Here is a 16,597-nt window from a genome sequence, read left to right as displayed (position 1 = left end):
GAGAGAGAGAGACGGCTGCAGCGTGGCCACCAACAGGACGGGATTAAAAATAAATATATAAATAAAAAAAAATACCCACAACGACCAACATCACCTGCGGAGAGAAACACCGCTGCTTACGCTGGATATCCCCGGTGGCTTTGGACACACACACTCATACACACACACATACATACACTCCACGATCCCGCGTGATATACGAGAAGTGGAAGGAAATCCTGGAGTGTCTCTCTCCTGCTATATTGTCACAGGAGGAAGGAGGGGGGCCCCCAGATCTGTCCCTCTGTGGAGGACGGGACCTTTGAAGCTGGAAGCAACAACAATGGACTGCGCTTCCACTGGGAACTCACACTTGGAGCCTCGCCGTACACACTCAGGGGATTGTAGCGCTTCTAACCCAGCCGACATTTGTGTGTGTGCTTGTTAAACAGTGTTTACCGTGTCGGGGTGTTTGGTGGGAGCCCGCGATGCCCGCGAGGAACAGGTACAACCTGGTGGACGATGTGGCGGACTCGAGGGTGCCGCTTCACAATGAGGAGGCTTACCAGCATGGGATTTCTTTCCAAGCCAAGGTGAAATAAGACTTTTCCCTCCTAATCTTGACACAGTGTCGTTTTACAGTCCATTGACAGTTGCATTAGGCTGTATTGTGTTGTTTTAGAGAGGAGTGGCAGGTGCAGTGGACCCCTTTAGGGTCCATCATGAAGTTTGAACACATGGCGCATGTAGTTTAGTGGTGCAAGTGTATTATAGATTTCCAGTTTATTTACTTAGGGAGGAAATATATTAAGAGACACAGTTTACTATAATGGTGCATATTTTATTGCCTACTAAGTGAACAGGACTGAGTGTATTTTCAGGTTTTCCCCAACCCAATTCATTGAATAATTCAGTGGTTCTCAATGTGGGGTCTGGGCACTCCTAGGGGTCCTTGAGGGGGTTTCAGGGGGTCCCCAGCAAAAAGGGGAATCATTTATTTTCACTGTAATTCCGTCCATAAGTAACACAATGACAGAATGTATGACTGTTTTGATCATGGGTTTCATACACTTTCTGTAATAAAACATCTAAAAGACAAACTCTTATCAGATGGGGGTCTGTGGTCTAATCTGTGTCACTTTAGGGTCCTTCATGTGACAAAGTTTGAGAATCGCTGGAATAATTAACCTCTCAGCAAGACAATATTCAGCTTTTAGTGATCCTTATCACAAAATATGACAATACTATATAACTGTTATTTTCATTATTGATAAATTTGTAGATTATTTTCACAATGCACTGATTCCTTGTTGTATCTATAAAATGCCAGAAAATAGTTTAAACTGCCTGTCACAATATCCTAGATCTGAAAATGACATCAAAATGTAGAACTGCAATAATTAGTTGTTTAAATGATTAGTCAAGCAAATTATTGACCATGATTTTGATAATCAATTAATTGTTCAAGCATTCACTGGTTGCAGCTTCCCAAACGTGTTTCCTGGTCTTCATATTACTCTATAATTAAAGTAAAGTCAAATAAATTGTATTTGTATAGCCCAATATCACAAATCAAAATTTGCCCAAGGGGGCTTTACAATCTGTACAGTAATACAACATAGTCTGTCCTTAGACCATCAATTCAAATAAGGAAAAACTCCCGAAAAAAAACCTTTAAGGGGGAAAAACATGGAAGAAACCTCGGGAAGAGCATGTTGTTGATGATGTTGTGTGTGCAAAATAGACTAAGACAGCAAAACTACAGGAATACAGCATGAACGAACAGGATGACAAAATTTATAACATATATGAAGAATCTGATCATAATAAACAGATTATCTTTGGGTTTCGAACTGTTCATCGGACAAGACAAGACATTTCGGAGAGTAAACATGAGCTCTGGAAACTTGGATGGATGTTTTTCACGGTTTACTGGGGCACATGAATAATCGATTAATTGAGTAAATAACTGGTAGATGAATATATCATGAAAATAATCGTTAGTTGCAACTAAATATTAATATGTCTTTTGTCCAAGCAAAAGTCCAGAATCCAAAGTTATTCAGTTTATAATGATATAAAACAGAACAAAAGCAGCAAATATTTGGCATTTTTGCTTGGACAATGACTCAAACAATTAAATGATTATCAAAGTAGTTGTCAATTACTCTTCTGTCTTCTGTCTTTTCAGCTCTAAATCAATCAATCAATCAGTCAATCAACCAAACTCTATTTGTATAGCACCTGTCCTACAGGTTAGTGCAATTCAAAGAGTTTTACAGATAGAAAATAGAAAGTAAAGTCAAATAAGAATTAGATAAAAACAGATAAAGGACAATTACAGATAAAACAGATAAGATGGAATAAAACATTTTAGAACATGAATGCAGTAAAATAAACAACACCCATAAAATATTCTAATCAGACTAAAGCAGTAGGTTTTAAGTTTACATTTAAAGGTATCACACACATAAATCTCTAACTTTATCTTAGGTTGTTTCAGGTGATTTGCGCTGCATCGACTAACCACTGACAGAACAACAACATAAAAGCACAGCGGCAGAAAGGATTAAAACATGGGAGTGCTACTGGTCTAAAGCTGAAGCACAAGGCTACTTGTGTTTTATTAGCCCTGCTGGATATCCTGAATCTGCTCGGCATCTTTAAAACAGCCTCTTCATCTCAGTCTCTGTTATGTTCTTTTAGTTGGTTGGCTGAGCATCACCACATAGTACAAGTAGTGTGTTTTAAACCACTGACAAACGGTTTTTAAAAAGTTTTTAAAATTAACATATAAAAGATCCTTAATTTTTGCTGTAGCAACGCTTTAGTGAATGTGAACGGAGTTGAATAAGCTGTGCACTATATTGCTATGATTGGTTACAGCGCTACTATAGTTAGAGCTGCAATGATTAGACGATCAACAGAAAATTGGCAACTATTTTGATAATTAACTAATCTATTAATTGTTTTTAGTAATTTTTAAGGAAAAAAAAGTCAAAATTCTCTAGTTCCAGCCTCTTAGATGATTATAATATAATATGAATGAATATTTTCTGGTTTCTTCAGTCATCATCGATAATAAACTGAATATCTTTGGATTGTTGACTGTTGGCTGGAACAAAACAAGACATTTGAAGACATCTCTTTGGGCTTTGGGAAGCAGTGATTTTCCAAATGGCTAATCGGGAAAATATTGACAGATTATATAAATGATTTAAATATCTGTTTAGAGCCCTAGCGCTAGACTGATTAAAACATAATACCACTAAGTTAATTATGTGTGATTAATCATGCAGCTGTAGTGTGGGACAATATATCTGCCTCTTATGTTCTTCACACGGGTTGTGTGTGTTTATTTACTACAGTATGTGGGAAGTCTGGACGTGCCCAGGCCCAACAGCCGGATGGAGATCGTGGCAGCCATGAGGAGGATCCGGGTAAGATGAAAACATAATGTCATGTGTGTTTTGAAGACCAGAAGCGCACACAGTCACACACACACACACACACACACACACACACACACACACACACTCATCTTCAGCCCAGCGGTGATTGTTCCATGATGGAAGATAGAAACTATCTTCACAGAAATCCGGACAATAACACGGTAATCACACACACACAATACCAAGAGTGTGCTGCTGTCAGATGAAATTTATATTGAGAATGTAGTGACGCACGTACCGGCTGGACAACCGGATCACGACCTCTGACGTGGGAAAGCAATGCAGGAATGAGTTTTGTAGAAAGAGAAAAGAGGTGCGGTTTGTGTGGCTTTCTCTGCTCAATAGTACATATGTTTGTGTTGATATCGCTGCCTTTGATTAAACTCGGTCTGTGGCTGGTTATTATTGTCCACTGTTGACCTCATAGTCTATTAGAACGGACAAGAGTTCTTCAAATCAACCTTTTTTTTTGTAGTTATAAGCTTATAAGTCTCTCTCTTTCATGCTGCCTCCACTTCCCACATTTCACACTATCATATCATAGACAGGCTTGATGGGGTTTTTTTTCATCAAGCTATATCAGCAGTGCTACTATGGGGATCATGTAATCATTTTTCCCCTCTCATTGTCCCAGCAGGCCAGCTTTTTCCGCCAGAAGCGAACACAGAGCCATATCAGACAGCTAGGATGGTTCTCTAACCTAAGTGTGATTCACTAGACTAGCTTGGTTCAGACACGACAAGGCTCTTAACCCTGGATGAGTGAATATGTAGAGAAGAAATGTGTGTGATTTCGTTTTTTTTTTTTTCTTGAGCTACTTAAAAGCCGTAACATGCATTTATTCTCTGAGAAGATGCATGAGTTTTTAGGCGTAACATTTCAACTTCTTTCCTAACATTTGGGGAATCCTCACATGTTTGTTTTTCAAGACTTTTATGTTGTTTTAGCTCCTGTGAGGTAAAAATTTGTTAGTGGCTGATGTGTATTCGTAAGTGTGACACCGTGTGTGTGTGCGCTGTCAGGAGACATATTTTAAGCAAAATAACCCAAAGTAGGTCTATAGAACAGAGACAAATCCAGACTGTTTATGAGTCTGTGCTCCTGTGTGATTGAGCTGAGTGTGCAGATAGCAGCCTGTTATTTCCCAAACTGACAAATCAATATGGTTGTAAAGTAAACACGATCATCAGGGTGATACACTGTAGGCTGATGCGGAACATAAAACAGGTCGAGGCGCTTTTGATTGGTACAAGAAAAAAAAGATGATCTCTGTGGAAAAAATACACAAGACCTAGTTGTTTTTACATCGAATCGAGATCTGTTAACCAGCATCTATTTATGTGATGTTCCTATTTAAAAATACACACACTGCGTCATTAGCGCTTGTTTACGCCGGAGCGTGTGTGCACATGTGGATGCATACATGCTGGGTTTGTGTATCTGTGTATATTACGTTCCCTTGCGGTACCAAAGAAAGCTCTGAATCAATAATGAATGAGCTGTTACTCTCAGCCTATTGTATGGGGTATCCTTGTATTTTGAATGGCTAATGAATGGAGCAGAATGCTGCCTTAGAAAGTCCCCTGTGGCAGATGTGATCTGGAGAGTCTGGCAGATAAGAGGGAGCGATCTATAAAAAAACAACCTCTGACTTATTAATTTGTCATGTGTGTTTAATATAATCTCTGCTGACAGTGACTAGAGAGCTGTTACTATGTATAGACCTGTGTTATTACACTGACCGGTGGATGACTTTGCCTTTGTTTTTACTGCGTCATGGTATCTTTACAGTTGGAGCTTTAAAGAGTAACTTCACCCAGTCTAATAATCTGGTTTGACCCGACAACTAGCAGTGACAACATGCTTTTTCCACAGCCTGCGCAGCAGTGATGTATCCTCCTGCCTCATATCTGGGTGTGGTCTCAAATACATTTTGGCCACAATTTGACAGAGTGGCCAAACCATGTAATTACCGTACAGCTACCGGGTCCGTCTCGTGATGCGCAAAAAGCATTTTTTCCATATACAGTCATTGGAAAAGGAGCATACATACATACATACATTTTGTCCCATAATAAAGAAAGTCTAAATTGATGCATGATTGAATTATTTTATCCCATTCAAATGAGCGGGGGGGCCAACTAGATGTCAGCCGGCTCGGCCAGTGGAAGTCTCAGACGTGCATGCTCTGAAGTGTCTAGGCTGGAGATGTTCATAGGAATAAATGGGCGCCATCTTTGAATGCGGTATCAAGTTCTCCTTAATACATCCATGCTTTCAACCCATAGAGGCCAAAAATCTAGCGTGGAGTTACTCTTTAAAGTAACTTTTACCGAACAGCAGCGAACGTGGTTACAAGTGGCACAGAGGAGTGTGCCATATCAAATTGTCCATGATAATAACAGCTTAACTTTTAAGGTAATTTGTCAAAATATGTAACAACAAGCAAGACTGAAAGTGAAAGTAATGTTGTTGCTGGCTCAACTGCAGAGGAGCCAGTTTCAAAGTGGAAATGTTTTTTATAAAAGGACACTCATACAACAAACTGCAGGAAAATGCTAACAGCAAAAAGAAGCAACTTAAACTTATTTCACCACCTCAAGCTAATGTTGCGCTATCTTGAGCTTTGTGATAAAACTATTGGAATGATTGTCTGTGAAGTACTAAAACATAGTGTAACAGTTGTACCAAAAGTAAAAAAAAGAGTTGGAAAGTCAGCAAACTGACTCAGCAATGTCCATTATACAGACACAATAAACTGTTTCCCACAGAATAAGATTCTGTTGGAAGGAAGCACACCCACACTTTATTAAATTATTTATTACGTAATACCGGACAGCACGCTAACCTCGACAACCCAGCTGTACTCTACTGTTAACTTATAGCTATCCTTACTAACTCCTTACATGCTTACTAATAACTTATTTGAAGAGTTGGGTCTTCACTTATCAGAGTTAACTTGAATGCATTAGTTTTGGACAAATTTGTACAGAGGTGTTCATGATTTGATTTTGTTCAGGAATTTGGCCAGCCATCTTCTCTGTGGGGAAAAGGCAACAACAATCCTTCCTCCCACACATGATCATGTTTTGATCCTGAGTGTGCACGGAGAGGAGGGGCTATTCACAGACAGGTCCATTGTCAATGTGTTTGTGAGAGAGGGAGAGAGAGAGAAAGAGAGAGAGAGGGTGGGGATGGGGGGGGCAAGGAGGGTCTGAGTGAATCAGCTCTACAGTGAAACAAGATTTTACCCATTTTAAATATTAAAAAAATAGAAAATCAACATGTGGCTGTCAATGCTGATATTGTGGCAGGCCACCACATATAAATCAATGTAAGGGAAACACTGCAATATCCATCTAGCAACTAAGTAGCTAATGGTCATACCAGATGTAAGTAAGGCTGTAGCAGCAAGACCTGAGTGTATTGAATTGAGAAAGGGTGCATTTTCTTTGCTTATGAATTCAACTTTCCATTTATAAAAGGATTGTTGTGGGGTGTTTTTTCTTTCGGAAGTTACACGGTCTGGTTTTAAACTATGTTTCATGGCATTGCTAGTGCACCTGCTGTTTGTGCTGCTCCTGGTTTCACAGGAAGTAAAGACTGTATTTTTGTGTCCACCACTTCTTTTTGGGGGGAGTGAACTCTTTCACTCCCTGCCTACACTGTGTGAATGCAAACACATGAGCATTTTAGAGGGCAGGCGCGCGCGTTAAGGATTTGGTTGCCAAGTCAAATGTAATTAGCTTTGTGAGATGAATATTGACTGGCCTTCCTGCACCCCTTCACCCTCATCTCTTTTCACTAAAGCAAAGACCTTGTCTTTAATTTAAAAGCACAACTCTTTAGCAGAGGGGCCTTGCAGTGACTCAGTGGAGTGGAGTCTGATTAAAGAGAGTGAGGAATGAACTGATGGCAGTGGGAGAAAGACTTGAGAGAAAGTCTTGGAATTGGGAAGGGTTTGCGTGGTGGCTGGCAGAACCGTAGTCATTTCATCTCCCTCGGCTAATCTCTTTAGTCTCAGTCGATGTGAGAAAACAGGAGCAAACATGAGAAGGGAGAGAGAGGAAGAGCAGACAACATGGCCTGATGATCTCAGAGCAAACAGTGAATCTGGGTTTTGACAGAGCAGAGGAGCTGTGCTAGTTGAGTCAAGTCTTCAGCAGTTTTACAAACACACACACCTGCCATTCCCATAGCGAGGAAGTGAAAAGACACAATCTTGTATCCTGTGGATCTTTTCAGAGTTTTTTTTGTGGAAAAACCCCCAAAAAACCTCCCATCATGTTTGATTGTTCCTACTGTGTTGGTTTTTAAGAATTTGTTTCATTCAGTTTGACCAGTGGCATAGAAACCTCCTCAGTGGTGCGCAAGTGTGTTCACACTCCCGGTAGTAAGTATGAATGTGTGTGAGCTCCAGTGCTCCTTAATAGCGAGACCCCTTGCATTCTAACAACCTCCCAAAATCAATTAACAAGGCTGAATGACAAAGGCTGGTGTTGCCGCATCCACTTGGAGAGATTCAGTGTAGTCATCCACAGCTCACTGCTTCAGAAAAGGACATCTGTACTGGAATTCCCCTGAGAAACAAACACGCACTATTTACAGGAGGCCACTGTCTCTCTACAAAAGGAAACAAGTTTAAGGCTATTCTCTCTTCACCTACCCCTGTCTATTTTTCTGTCATTCCCCCCTCTCTCTTTACTCCCTCATTTCCAACACCCCCCTTCCTCCCTCCTCCACTGCTGTTTTCTTTCCATCCCCTCACTCTTCTTCTACTGAAATAGACTGTCTCGATTTAGCCCATCTCTGGCTATCTACTCAGTGCTGACAGGAATAGATTTTAGGCTGAGGGCAGGCTATGCTTCCCTTTGAATTTTGATCGGCTCTAATGGGATTTTAAGCCTCCCTCACATGTCCGTCAGGATGCAGCCTCCTTCCTCAGACTGCCAAGAGTCTCCCTGGAAACTACACGGCTCCCTTCTCAGTGCATTTGTCCCCGTGTCTGTCCGGATCATTTCGTGAGAAGATCTCTCCGTCTGCTGTGGGAGAGAGAGAGAGGCGAACCTTATGTTTTTTGGTTTCTGCCATTTTAATATGGGTCCTTTGAGTTGTGAGAGCTCGCTGAACTGTCATGACTCAGTCAGGAGCAGATGTTTGGCTGTGGAGAGGGATCTAGTGGGAAAGACGGGCCCAGAATTATTTTTACATTACTTTAGTTTTACTTTGTGTATCTTCTTCGCCTCAGACTTAACTCAAACAGCAGATAGAAAAACTGCTTTAGAGTTTGAAAAGCAGTGGCAGTTATATAAGGGTAAATATTGGCAATGGCATACAAATATTGGCTTTACATCTTCCAATTGCTGGGCCCGAGAATTCAGTCTACAAAAACCCATGACTTTTATGACTGCCAAATCATAAAGGAGGGTGAAGGCAAAGCATGTATGTTTGTTGTTCGCCATTTAGTTTCTTTTCTCTATGCTCATGTGATCACCTGTCATACGACACTGTGGGAACAGTCAACTAATTTGGCAGCAGTTAAATTAAATCCACCACAAGAGAAACAGAAAAAGATTTCACTTCCACTTGTTATATCCTTCCTCTGTTTTTCTCTTTCTTTCACTTAATTTTTTATGGTCAGATTTTGGCAGCTAGCCATAACAAATGCTTAACCAAGCCTGAAGGCTGCAGAACACATATGATACACACAGATTAGTGATAACAGCACGTATGACTGCAACATACTGTAGGACTTAACATAAATCATTCCTAAATATTGGTGAATCACAATTTTTGCATAACAATAGCGCACCCTGCATGTCCCAGAAAACCAGAAATGAGAGCACAGCTTAACTCCTGGGGGGTTACAGATCTATAGCAAAGTGGGGGCGGGTGGTCGGTTATTCTGTGTGCACTCAAATGTGTGAATGCGGGATATGCAGTATTTAGGGAGGCATGACACATAATGGGGGGCATTGTTTTCACTCTGTATTCATGCTAGCTTAATGGCAGATGTACAAGAGCATAGTGGGTGACCTATATGTGTACTGGATTAGATGTGATCTCAGCTTTGAAAGGGTGCAGTTACCCTTTGTTTATCCGAAACCCTCCAGAGAACGGGGGTCCCATTCTTCTTGATTAGCCAACAGTCATTTTCACTATCTGTGATCGGTGCTTGAAAGTAAATTTCTGCTTGATCTCATCTGTTAGTTGTAACTCTCTGAGAAACACTTTGACACAGACCTTCAGAGGAAGTGGACAGTTTCATTTGACCTTCAAAATGTGTTTCCATGACTCAGAACTTCAGCTAATGTAGGAGTGTGTCAATGTTTTTTTTGTTTTATTTAGCAGACAATATTGCTTTGCTTCCATTTCCTAGGGATGACAGCAGTCATTGGTCACTCAGTCCACCACTTTAGTCCAAACTGAAATTAAATTTTGTACAGACATTCATGGTTCCCAGAGGATGAAGCCTAATGACTTTGGTGATTCCCTGACGAGGGCCTATGTTGTTTTGTGTGCAATACAGCTGCAACTAACGATTATTTTCATTATTGATTTATCTGACGATTATTTTCTCGATTAATCGATTAGTTATTTGGTCCAGAAAATGGTGAAAAATGTTGATCACTGTTTCACAAAGCCCAAAATGCAACCTAAAATCTTTTGTTTTGTCCCGACCAACAGTCCACAAACCAAAGATATTCTGTTTACTGTCATAGAGGACTAACAAGTCCAGAATATATTCATATTGAAGAAGCTGGAACCAGAGAAACAAACAAACAAACAAAAAAAGACTCAAAATGATTTATCAATTATCAAAATAGTTGGTAATTAATGTAATAGTTGGCAACTAATTGTTGCAGCTCTAATGTGAAATTTCTTGACAACTGTTGGATGGATTGGCCCCTAAACTAATCTACTGCACTTTGTCTTCATTGCTAATTCACAAATACTAACATGTAAAACTGAGATGGTAGTTATTACCTGCTAAACGTCAGCAAGTTAACTTCGAGTTGCAAAGTGGGAAGGGCGGCTGCTTCCAGAAGTGGTTTCCCCCAAACAATCTCCTCAGTAGAAGAATACTACAACACCCATGAGCCTCGGCCACTGTTGCTATGGAGAAGAAGCCATGAGCGCAAATGGGAGCATAATGAATTCGAAACATTTCATCGTTGAAGTTGTAACTAATAGCTGTAGTTGCTGAATTCACTCAAAAGTGACCCAGAAATTAAAACTGAACTGATTTACTCTTTAGATTGTAAAATCAGTGTTTGGTGCATGTGACTGAATTTTAAGCTCAGTGATTGGCTGTAACTTCTACCCTGAAATTTGTATGTACACAGTCTTGTACCTTAGACATTTTACTAAAGAAGCAGATATTTTCTAACACAGTTGTTCATCTTTTGTACTGACAGTTTAACTGGGAGAGTTTCATACCGATCCAAGCAGTAGTAAGTTCTTGAACTGTGAGTCACGTAACATTGTCTATGGGAAAAATAAATGGGAGTTTTACTCCCAGAGACAGAGGTGCCCGAAATTGCTTTTCACACTTCACAACTCTGTTGTCATTGTGAGCATGTTAGCATGCTGATGTTAGCATTTAGCTCAAACCACTGCTGTGTCTAAGCACAGCCCCACAGAGCTAGCATGTCTGCAGACTCTTGTTTTTTCTACACTGGTGTGTGGGGTGGATAAATATACTGAAGGGACAGCAGGTCTTTGCTCACATGGATAGACAGACAGGTGGTGAGTGGTCCCTGCCTCCACTACTAGCATCATGTTGCACGCATAGACAAACACAGGCTTCTACTTTTATCATCTACCCCAAGGCTATGGCATGTCTTTCAGTGCCATGATTAGTCAAGTCTTATATACACTGATCCCCCCCATGCTCACCCAGAACAAACTCCATCCCAAGGAAGGCATTTCTAAAGCCATGAACTCTATTTTGCTGCAGAGCCTCAAGGCACAATTTCTTCATAGGCATTCCCTGCCCTCTGCAGCCTCAGCACGCAAAGTTGGTGTATTTGTGGCTTTTTTGCTTTTCTGTATCCATTGGATAAATTGATACAGAGTTCTGTTTATAGTATTTCCAGACTCAAAAATCATTATTTTCTAAAAGCACAACCAAGATGTTAGTAGACTTGCTGTATAAGACTCTTTTGACAAAAAAAGTCAGATAGGACCTTAAAAATTTAAATGTCACCCAGACTGATTAGGATTGACATTTTCGACCAGCTGTCCAAAGGCAGTGATTTTTACTCTATTTGGGGGTACTGCAAAATGTCAGCAAGTCTAAGCTTATAGTTACATTACAGTGTAAAAGGTCCCTGTGGAGCTCATAGCTAGAAACTCATTTGACCAGTCATAAAACCTGTTTGTAACTGCCTGCTGTAAAGCTCTCTGCAGCTAATCTCAAGTACAAACACAACTAAAGTCAACAGACCAGAAACTGGGCACGTGTGTGGGTGTATGGGTGGATACTGTCTGTATGTATGTGTGTGTTTGTAGGTGTGTTCCTGCACCTGGTTATCTGCAATGATATGCATTTTGCATCATTGTGCTCGTATGTCTTTGTGCTTGCACAGAATATTGTATGAGAGTCGTATAAGCCAGAAAGCCCTGGACATATACAAAGGATGGACAAAATAACAGGAACATCTTACAGTATGGTGCAGGCCGATACAACAGCACGACAAACTTGAAGGCGTTTTCACACCTATACTTTGTTTGCTCTGGTCTGAATCAGTTGATGAGTTGGTGAACTTGAGGTGTTTTCCCCTTGGTTTGTTTTTTTTTTTCACACAGAGAAAAATCCAAGCGAGCCAAAATACAAGACCACAAGCCATGTAAGAATGTTCACTTCACTCAATGGTCAGATGTGTCTGGGGCAGGAACAAGAACGTAAACACAGGAAGAAGGTCCTGAAGGAGGTCCACTGGCCAAATACAACATACTACGTTGCGTTAGTCCAGGACCTTGATTCATTCCTGGACTAGTTGTTAGCAACTGTTAAATTCACTCACTCATTCACTCACGAGGTCCGATCACATTCCCACTACAAACAAACCACTCCAAAGTTCATTGGGGACCGGACAGAGACCACCTCCTCTGAAAGGTCTCAGTGTGATTGTTTTGGTCTGCACCCAAGTACAATTACTGTGGTCACACCTGTCCACACAAGTCGCACCGAGGGGGAAAACGAACTAGAGTTTGATTTAACCGGACTAAAAAGCGCAGGTGTGAAACACCCTCGAATATAACCACAGTAACAACACAGTGATGAATCATCACCTCTCTGACACAAGCTCAACAGAAACTAAAATGTTAGATTCTGATTATATTTACTGGTAATTCACACCACTCCCAGTGAGCAATAGAAATAATTGCACCTTAAAGGAATAGTTCAAGATTTCTGGAAATAATCGTATTTGCTTTTTTGTTAGAAGTTAAACAAGAAGATCAATATCACTCTCCTATATGTCTTTATAACATGAAGCTACCGCTAGCAGCCGGTTAGCTTAGCTTAGCACAAAGACTGACAATATGGGGAAAAAGCCAGCCTGGCTGAAGCTGGAGTTGATGACATGACTTCAGAAAATCACTGCGCACAGCCAAGAATAGTCTGGCACATAGACTCCCTGCAAAACCTTATATTATTTATTTAATTAATAGTTAGCTGTAGACATGTTGGTAGGTGGATTTTGTTGGAGCCAGTTTTTATGCCAGTCTAAGCTATCTGGTTGCTGGCTGTAGAGCTTCATATATTTAGTGGACAAATGTAAGAGAGGTAGAAAATTCAAGAAAGCAAGTAAGCATATTTCCCAAAATGTCAAACCAATGTTGCGCTACTACAAACCAGGACTGGATTGCTGGTTGTAAATCCATCACTAAGTTTGTGTGTAAAGTCCTTCCTAAGTAATTACTAGCTAGTTTCAAACCAGTGATTTACTAAACAGAAAACATCTTAGCTAGTAAACATTTAAGTAATGTGTAAACCACTTGCTAGGAAATATCTGTAGAAGCCAATAAGAAGCATAAAGTATTTAAGCATAAAATAAACCCTAACATTATAACATAAGATTCCATACAAGTGTGCTTCAGCTAATTTGGTTCATTTAGATTAACCCATATACTGCAGCGTCTTTACTCATTATTATTAGTAGTGTGTTTTTGCTTTCAAGCATCTTTTGTGGTGAAAGAGGAAGTAGAACTCTTTGTCATCATCTGTATCTGCTCCTCTCTGCATGAGGTCACTGCTCCACCTGCTATTCCTTAAAAATCATAACTTTGTGTGGTTTCCTTTCTCTGTTAGTAATTCTCTTTTCTGCAAATTTACAAATTCAGTCATCCTGATTGCTGTCCACACAGCCAATTGATATACCGATTAGGTTTGTTCAGTGGCATGGTTTGCCTCAGTTCGTCTTTTGATGAATGGTGCTGTTGTGCTCTCACTCCCTCTCTATTATTCTGCAGCTCTGAATTAACCACAAATGTCAGGCCGCTCCTCAGGTCTCCCTGGCAACCAGTCCTGCCGCCAAGACATGTCTTTCTCGACTCATCTTCAGGTTTGGGATGGGCTCAAAGTTTGACATGGATGTTGAAACTAAGCCTGTTGGTTTTGTCATGAATATACTGTATGTATGGATGAAGTTTAAATCAAGAAGCAGTACTTTTTCTGCTTCCTTGAAATGGAATTCAATTTTGAAGAAGACAGAAGATAAAATGTTTTTATTAATATTCACACAAATTAAATTCTGCATTTTAGCAGAAAGTAATTATCCATATTACTTAAAATAAACATGTGTCAGGTTTGTAAGTTGTGCGCCTCTGCCTGGAAGCATTCTATCTTAGCATGAGTAGGCAGATAAACTAGGCCTGTTGTATTACGGTATCGTTTGTTGGATAATGATTGAGGAAAGCGCTGCAGGCTTTTGAGCTGGCAGACAGGCTGCCCTACTTCTAAATGTGATTTGGAGTCGTGTGTCTGTGTGTGTGTGTGTGTGTGTGTGTGTGCATTCATCTCACTTCTCTCATCTTGTTCCAGCGTGCTACATAGGAAGCCTCAAGGTCTAATTCTCCCACTCTTATCATTCACCCCCCACCCCATTTTGTTTTATTCCTTCATCTCTGTTTCACTGTAACTACATTTACACTTCCATGCATTCTCCTTCTCATATCTCGCCTCTGTGTTGGTTTAAACATGCGGGAAACAGTACAAGTTGAACCTTTATATAACAATATTATGTTTTACATATTTGGATACACAACAAATACATGGCGTAAGCAAACTAATAGCAAACAGACGGACACAGTGACTCAGGCTGGCAATAGTCTATCTCTCTAATCTAAATGGGTCAAAGTGACTCATCTGGCCCTTCTTCTGACCTTGGCTAGACATAGGTTGACACGTGAATGAGTTCTTCAACACAGGTTGTCATTAAAGGGGACATGTCATGCTTTTTGTGATTTCCTGGGCCAGTACAAGATAAATAGGAGTTTTTTTTAACTGTAAATCATGTAAAGATATTCCAGTAGAGCCCCAGAATATGCTGTAAATATAGATCTGGAAATGTGAATATGTCCCCTTTAAGCAACCAAATTATTCTCTGTAAGGTGTGCAAGAACATAACCGTCACTGGCTACAAATATTAGGGATGGAAATTAACTAAATTGTATTGACTTTTTAAAGTAATCTCATTGATGCCCTGAAAAGAGAGGAAGCGAAAGAGCAAGAGAGAAACAAAAAGCCTCCAAGATGTGGGTGAGTGAGAGACAGGGAATGTGCGTGTATGGACATAAAGAGACACGTGAATCTGAAACTTAACCTTTACTTGGTAATCACGTAATGTAACTCTGAGTAATTCTGTGGTTTGGTGAAATGTATTGAACTACGCTTCAGGCTTGAGTATCAGCTAACACTGACAACCAGAATGACAGCTGTATCATATGAAGGAAATGTGCAAGCAAGTATTTGAAGGTTTGTGTGCATTTTGGTAGTAAGTTAAAGAAATATTTTGACATTTTGGGAAACTATTAGCTTTCTTGTTCCAAATTAGATGAGAACATGGATACTACTGTCAGGTCTGTGCGCTAGATGTGAATATATTGCCAGTAGCCAGTTAGTTTAGCTTAGCACAACAAATAGAAACAGGTGGAAACAGCTAACCTGGCTCTGTACAAAGGTAACAAACTCTGTCTACAAGCACCTCCAAAGCTCACTAATTAAGATGTTATATCTCGTTTGTTTAGTCTGTAGCTTTTTGCTCACTGCTTTTGCATTGCTAAACCCCTCGCTTTTTTCTGCTCTATGCACCTCACCTGTTTGCAGGAGCACCCTGAATGCCTTTAGTTGAAAAAAGTTCAACTTAGAGCAGGAAAGCGCCCAGCGTCATTGTCCAATTGGATGAATTGAGAGGTGGGCCTTCTATGTTGGTGACAACAACAAGTGGAGATAACAATCCTGGAGGACAAACTAGTGTCTGGACATCGGAGCTATTACCGGTACCATAGTTACCATGATCTGAAATGAAAATAGCAGGCCTGGAGTGAGCTTACTTCACAGCAAAATAACCGTTAAAAGACGTAGCAAACTGCTCTTTTCTTAAATTGTAGGCCTCAACAAAAAAGGCAGCGTGGTGTAACCTGCAAAAAGCGCTCTGTCTGATTGGGGCCTTACCGGGTCTCGTTGTTACACTGAGGTTGCCAAACAACCAGTGGAGACTCCAGGAAGTCACAGCACCTGGCAAGAAAAAGCATGGATGTATAAAGAGAACTGGATACAGCGTCGGAGAAGGGGCCCCGTTCATTCCTATAAAAGTTGCTCAGTGGCGCATGAAGCCAAAAAAGCCACTTCCTGCTGTAAAGAAATACCTGGATGAAAACATACTGCGTACACTCTATGGGTCCAATTTATCCATGGAGCATGCTCAGTAGAGACCACACCAGCCGAGACTGCTAACTTCTGGTTTAGCCCTTTGACTAACTTGAATGGGGATAAAAACTATTTAATCGTGCAGCTCTTCTAGACTTTCAAAATGTGATCAGATGGAATGGATCAATTTGTGATAGTGAAACGAGTCATTTCACAGAGGTTGTGATGCTCAAAAAAATATATCTGCTGATTTACAGACGTCTCTTTTCCTGGTGGCTTGAGAAAAACC

General features: G+C 40.4%; 1 protein-coding gene across 1 annotated transcript in view; it reads left to right on the top strand.

Annotated features, from left to right (window-relative positions):
- Positions 1 to 16,597, top strand: part of si:dkey-34e4.1 (carboxyl-terminal PDZ ligand of neuronal nitric oxide synthase protein) — a 58,175-nt gene continuing 41,578 nt past the window's right edge. The window contains exons 1-2 of the mRNA XM_042396269.1: positions 1 to 572; positions 3,348 to 3,419. Of these exons, the coding sequence (XP_042252203.1) occupies positions 468 to 572; positions 3,348 to 3,419 (177 nt within the window). The 5' untranslated portion in view covers positions 1 to 467. The remainder of the gene's footprint in view (positions 573 to 3,347; positions 3,420 to 16,597) is intronic.

Source organism: Thunnus maccoyii, chromosome 19 (genome assembly GCF_910596095.1).
Source record: "Thunnus maccoyii chromosome 19, fThuMac1.1, whole genome shotgun sequence".
Taxonomy (NCBI): Eukaryota; Metazoa; Chordata; class Actinopteri; order Scombriformes; family Scombridae; genus Thunnus; species Thunnus maccoyii.
The sequence above is the reverse complement of the archived record's forward strand: the minus strand, read 5'-3'. Positions and strand labels throughout refer to the sequence as shown.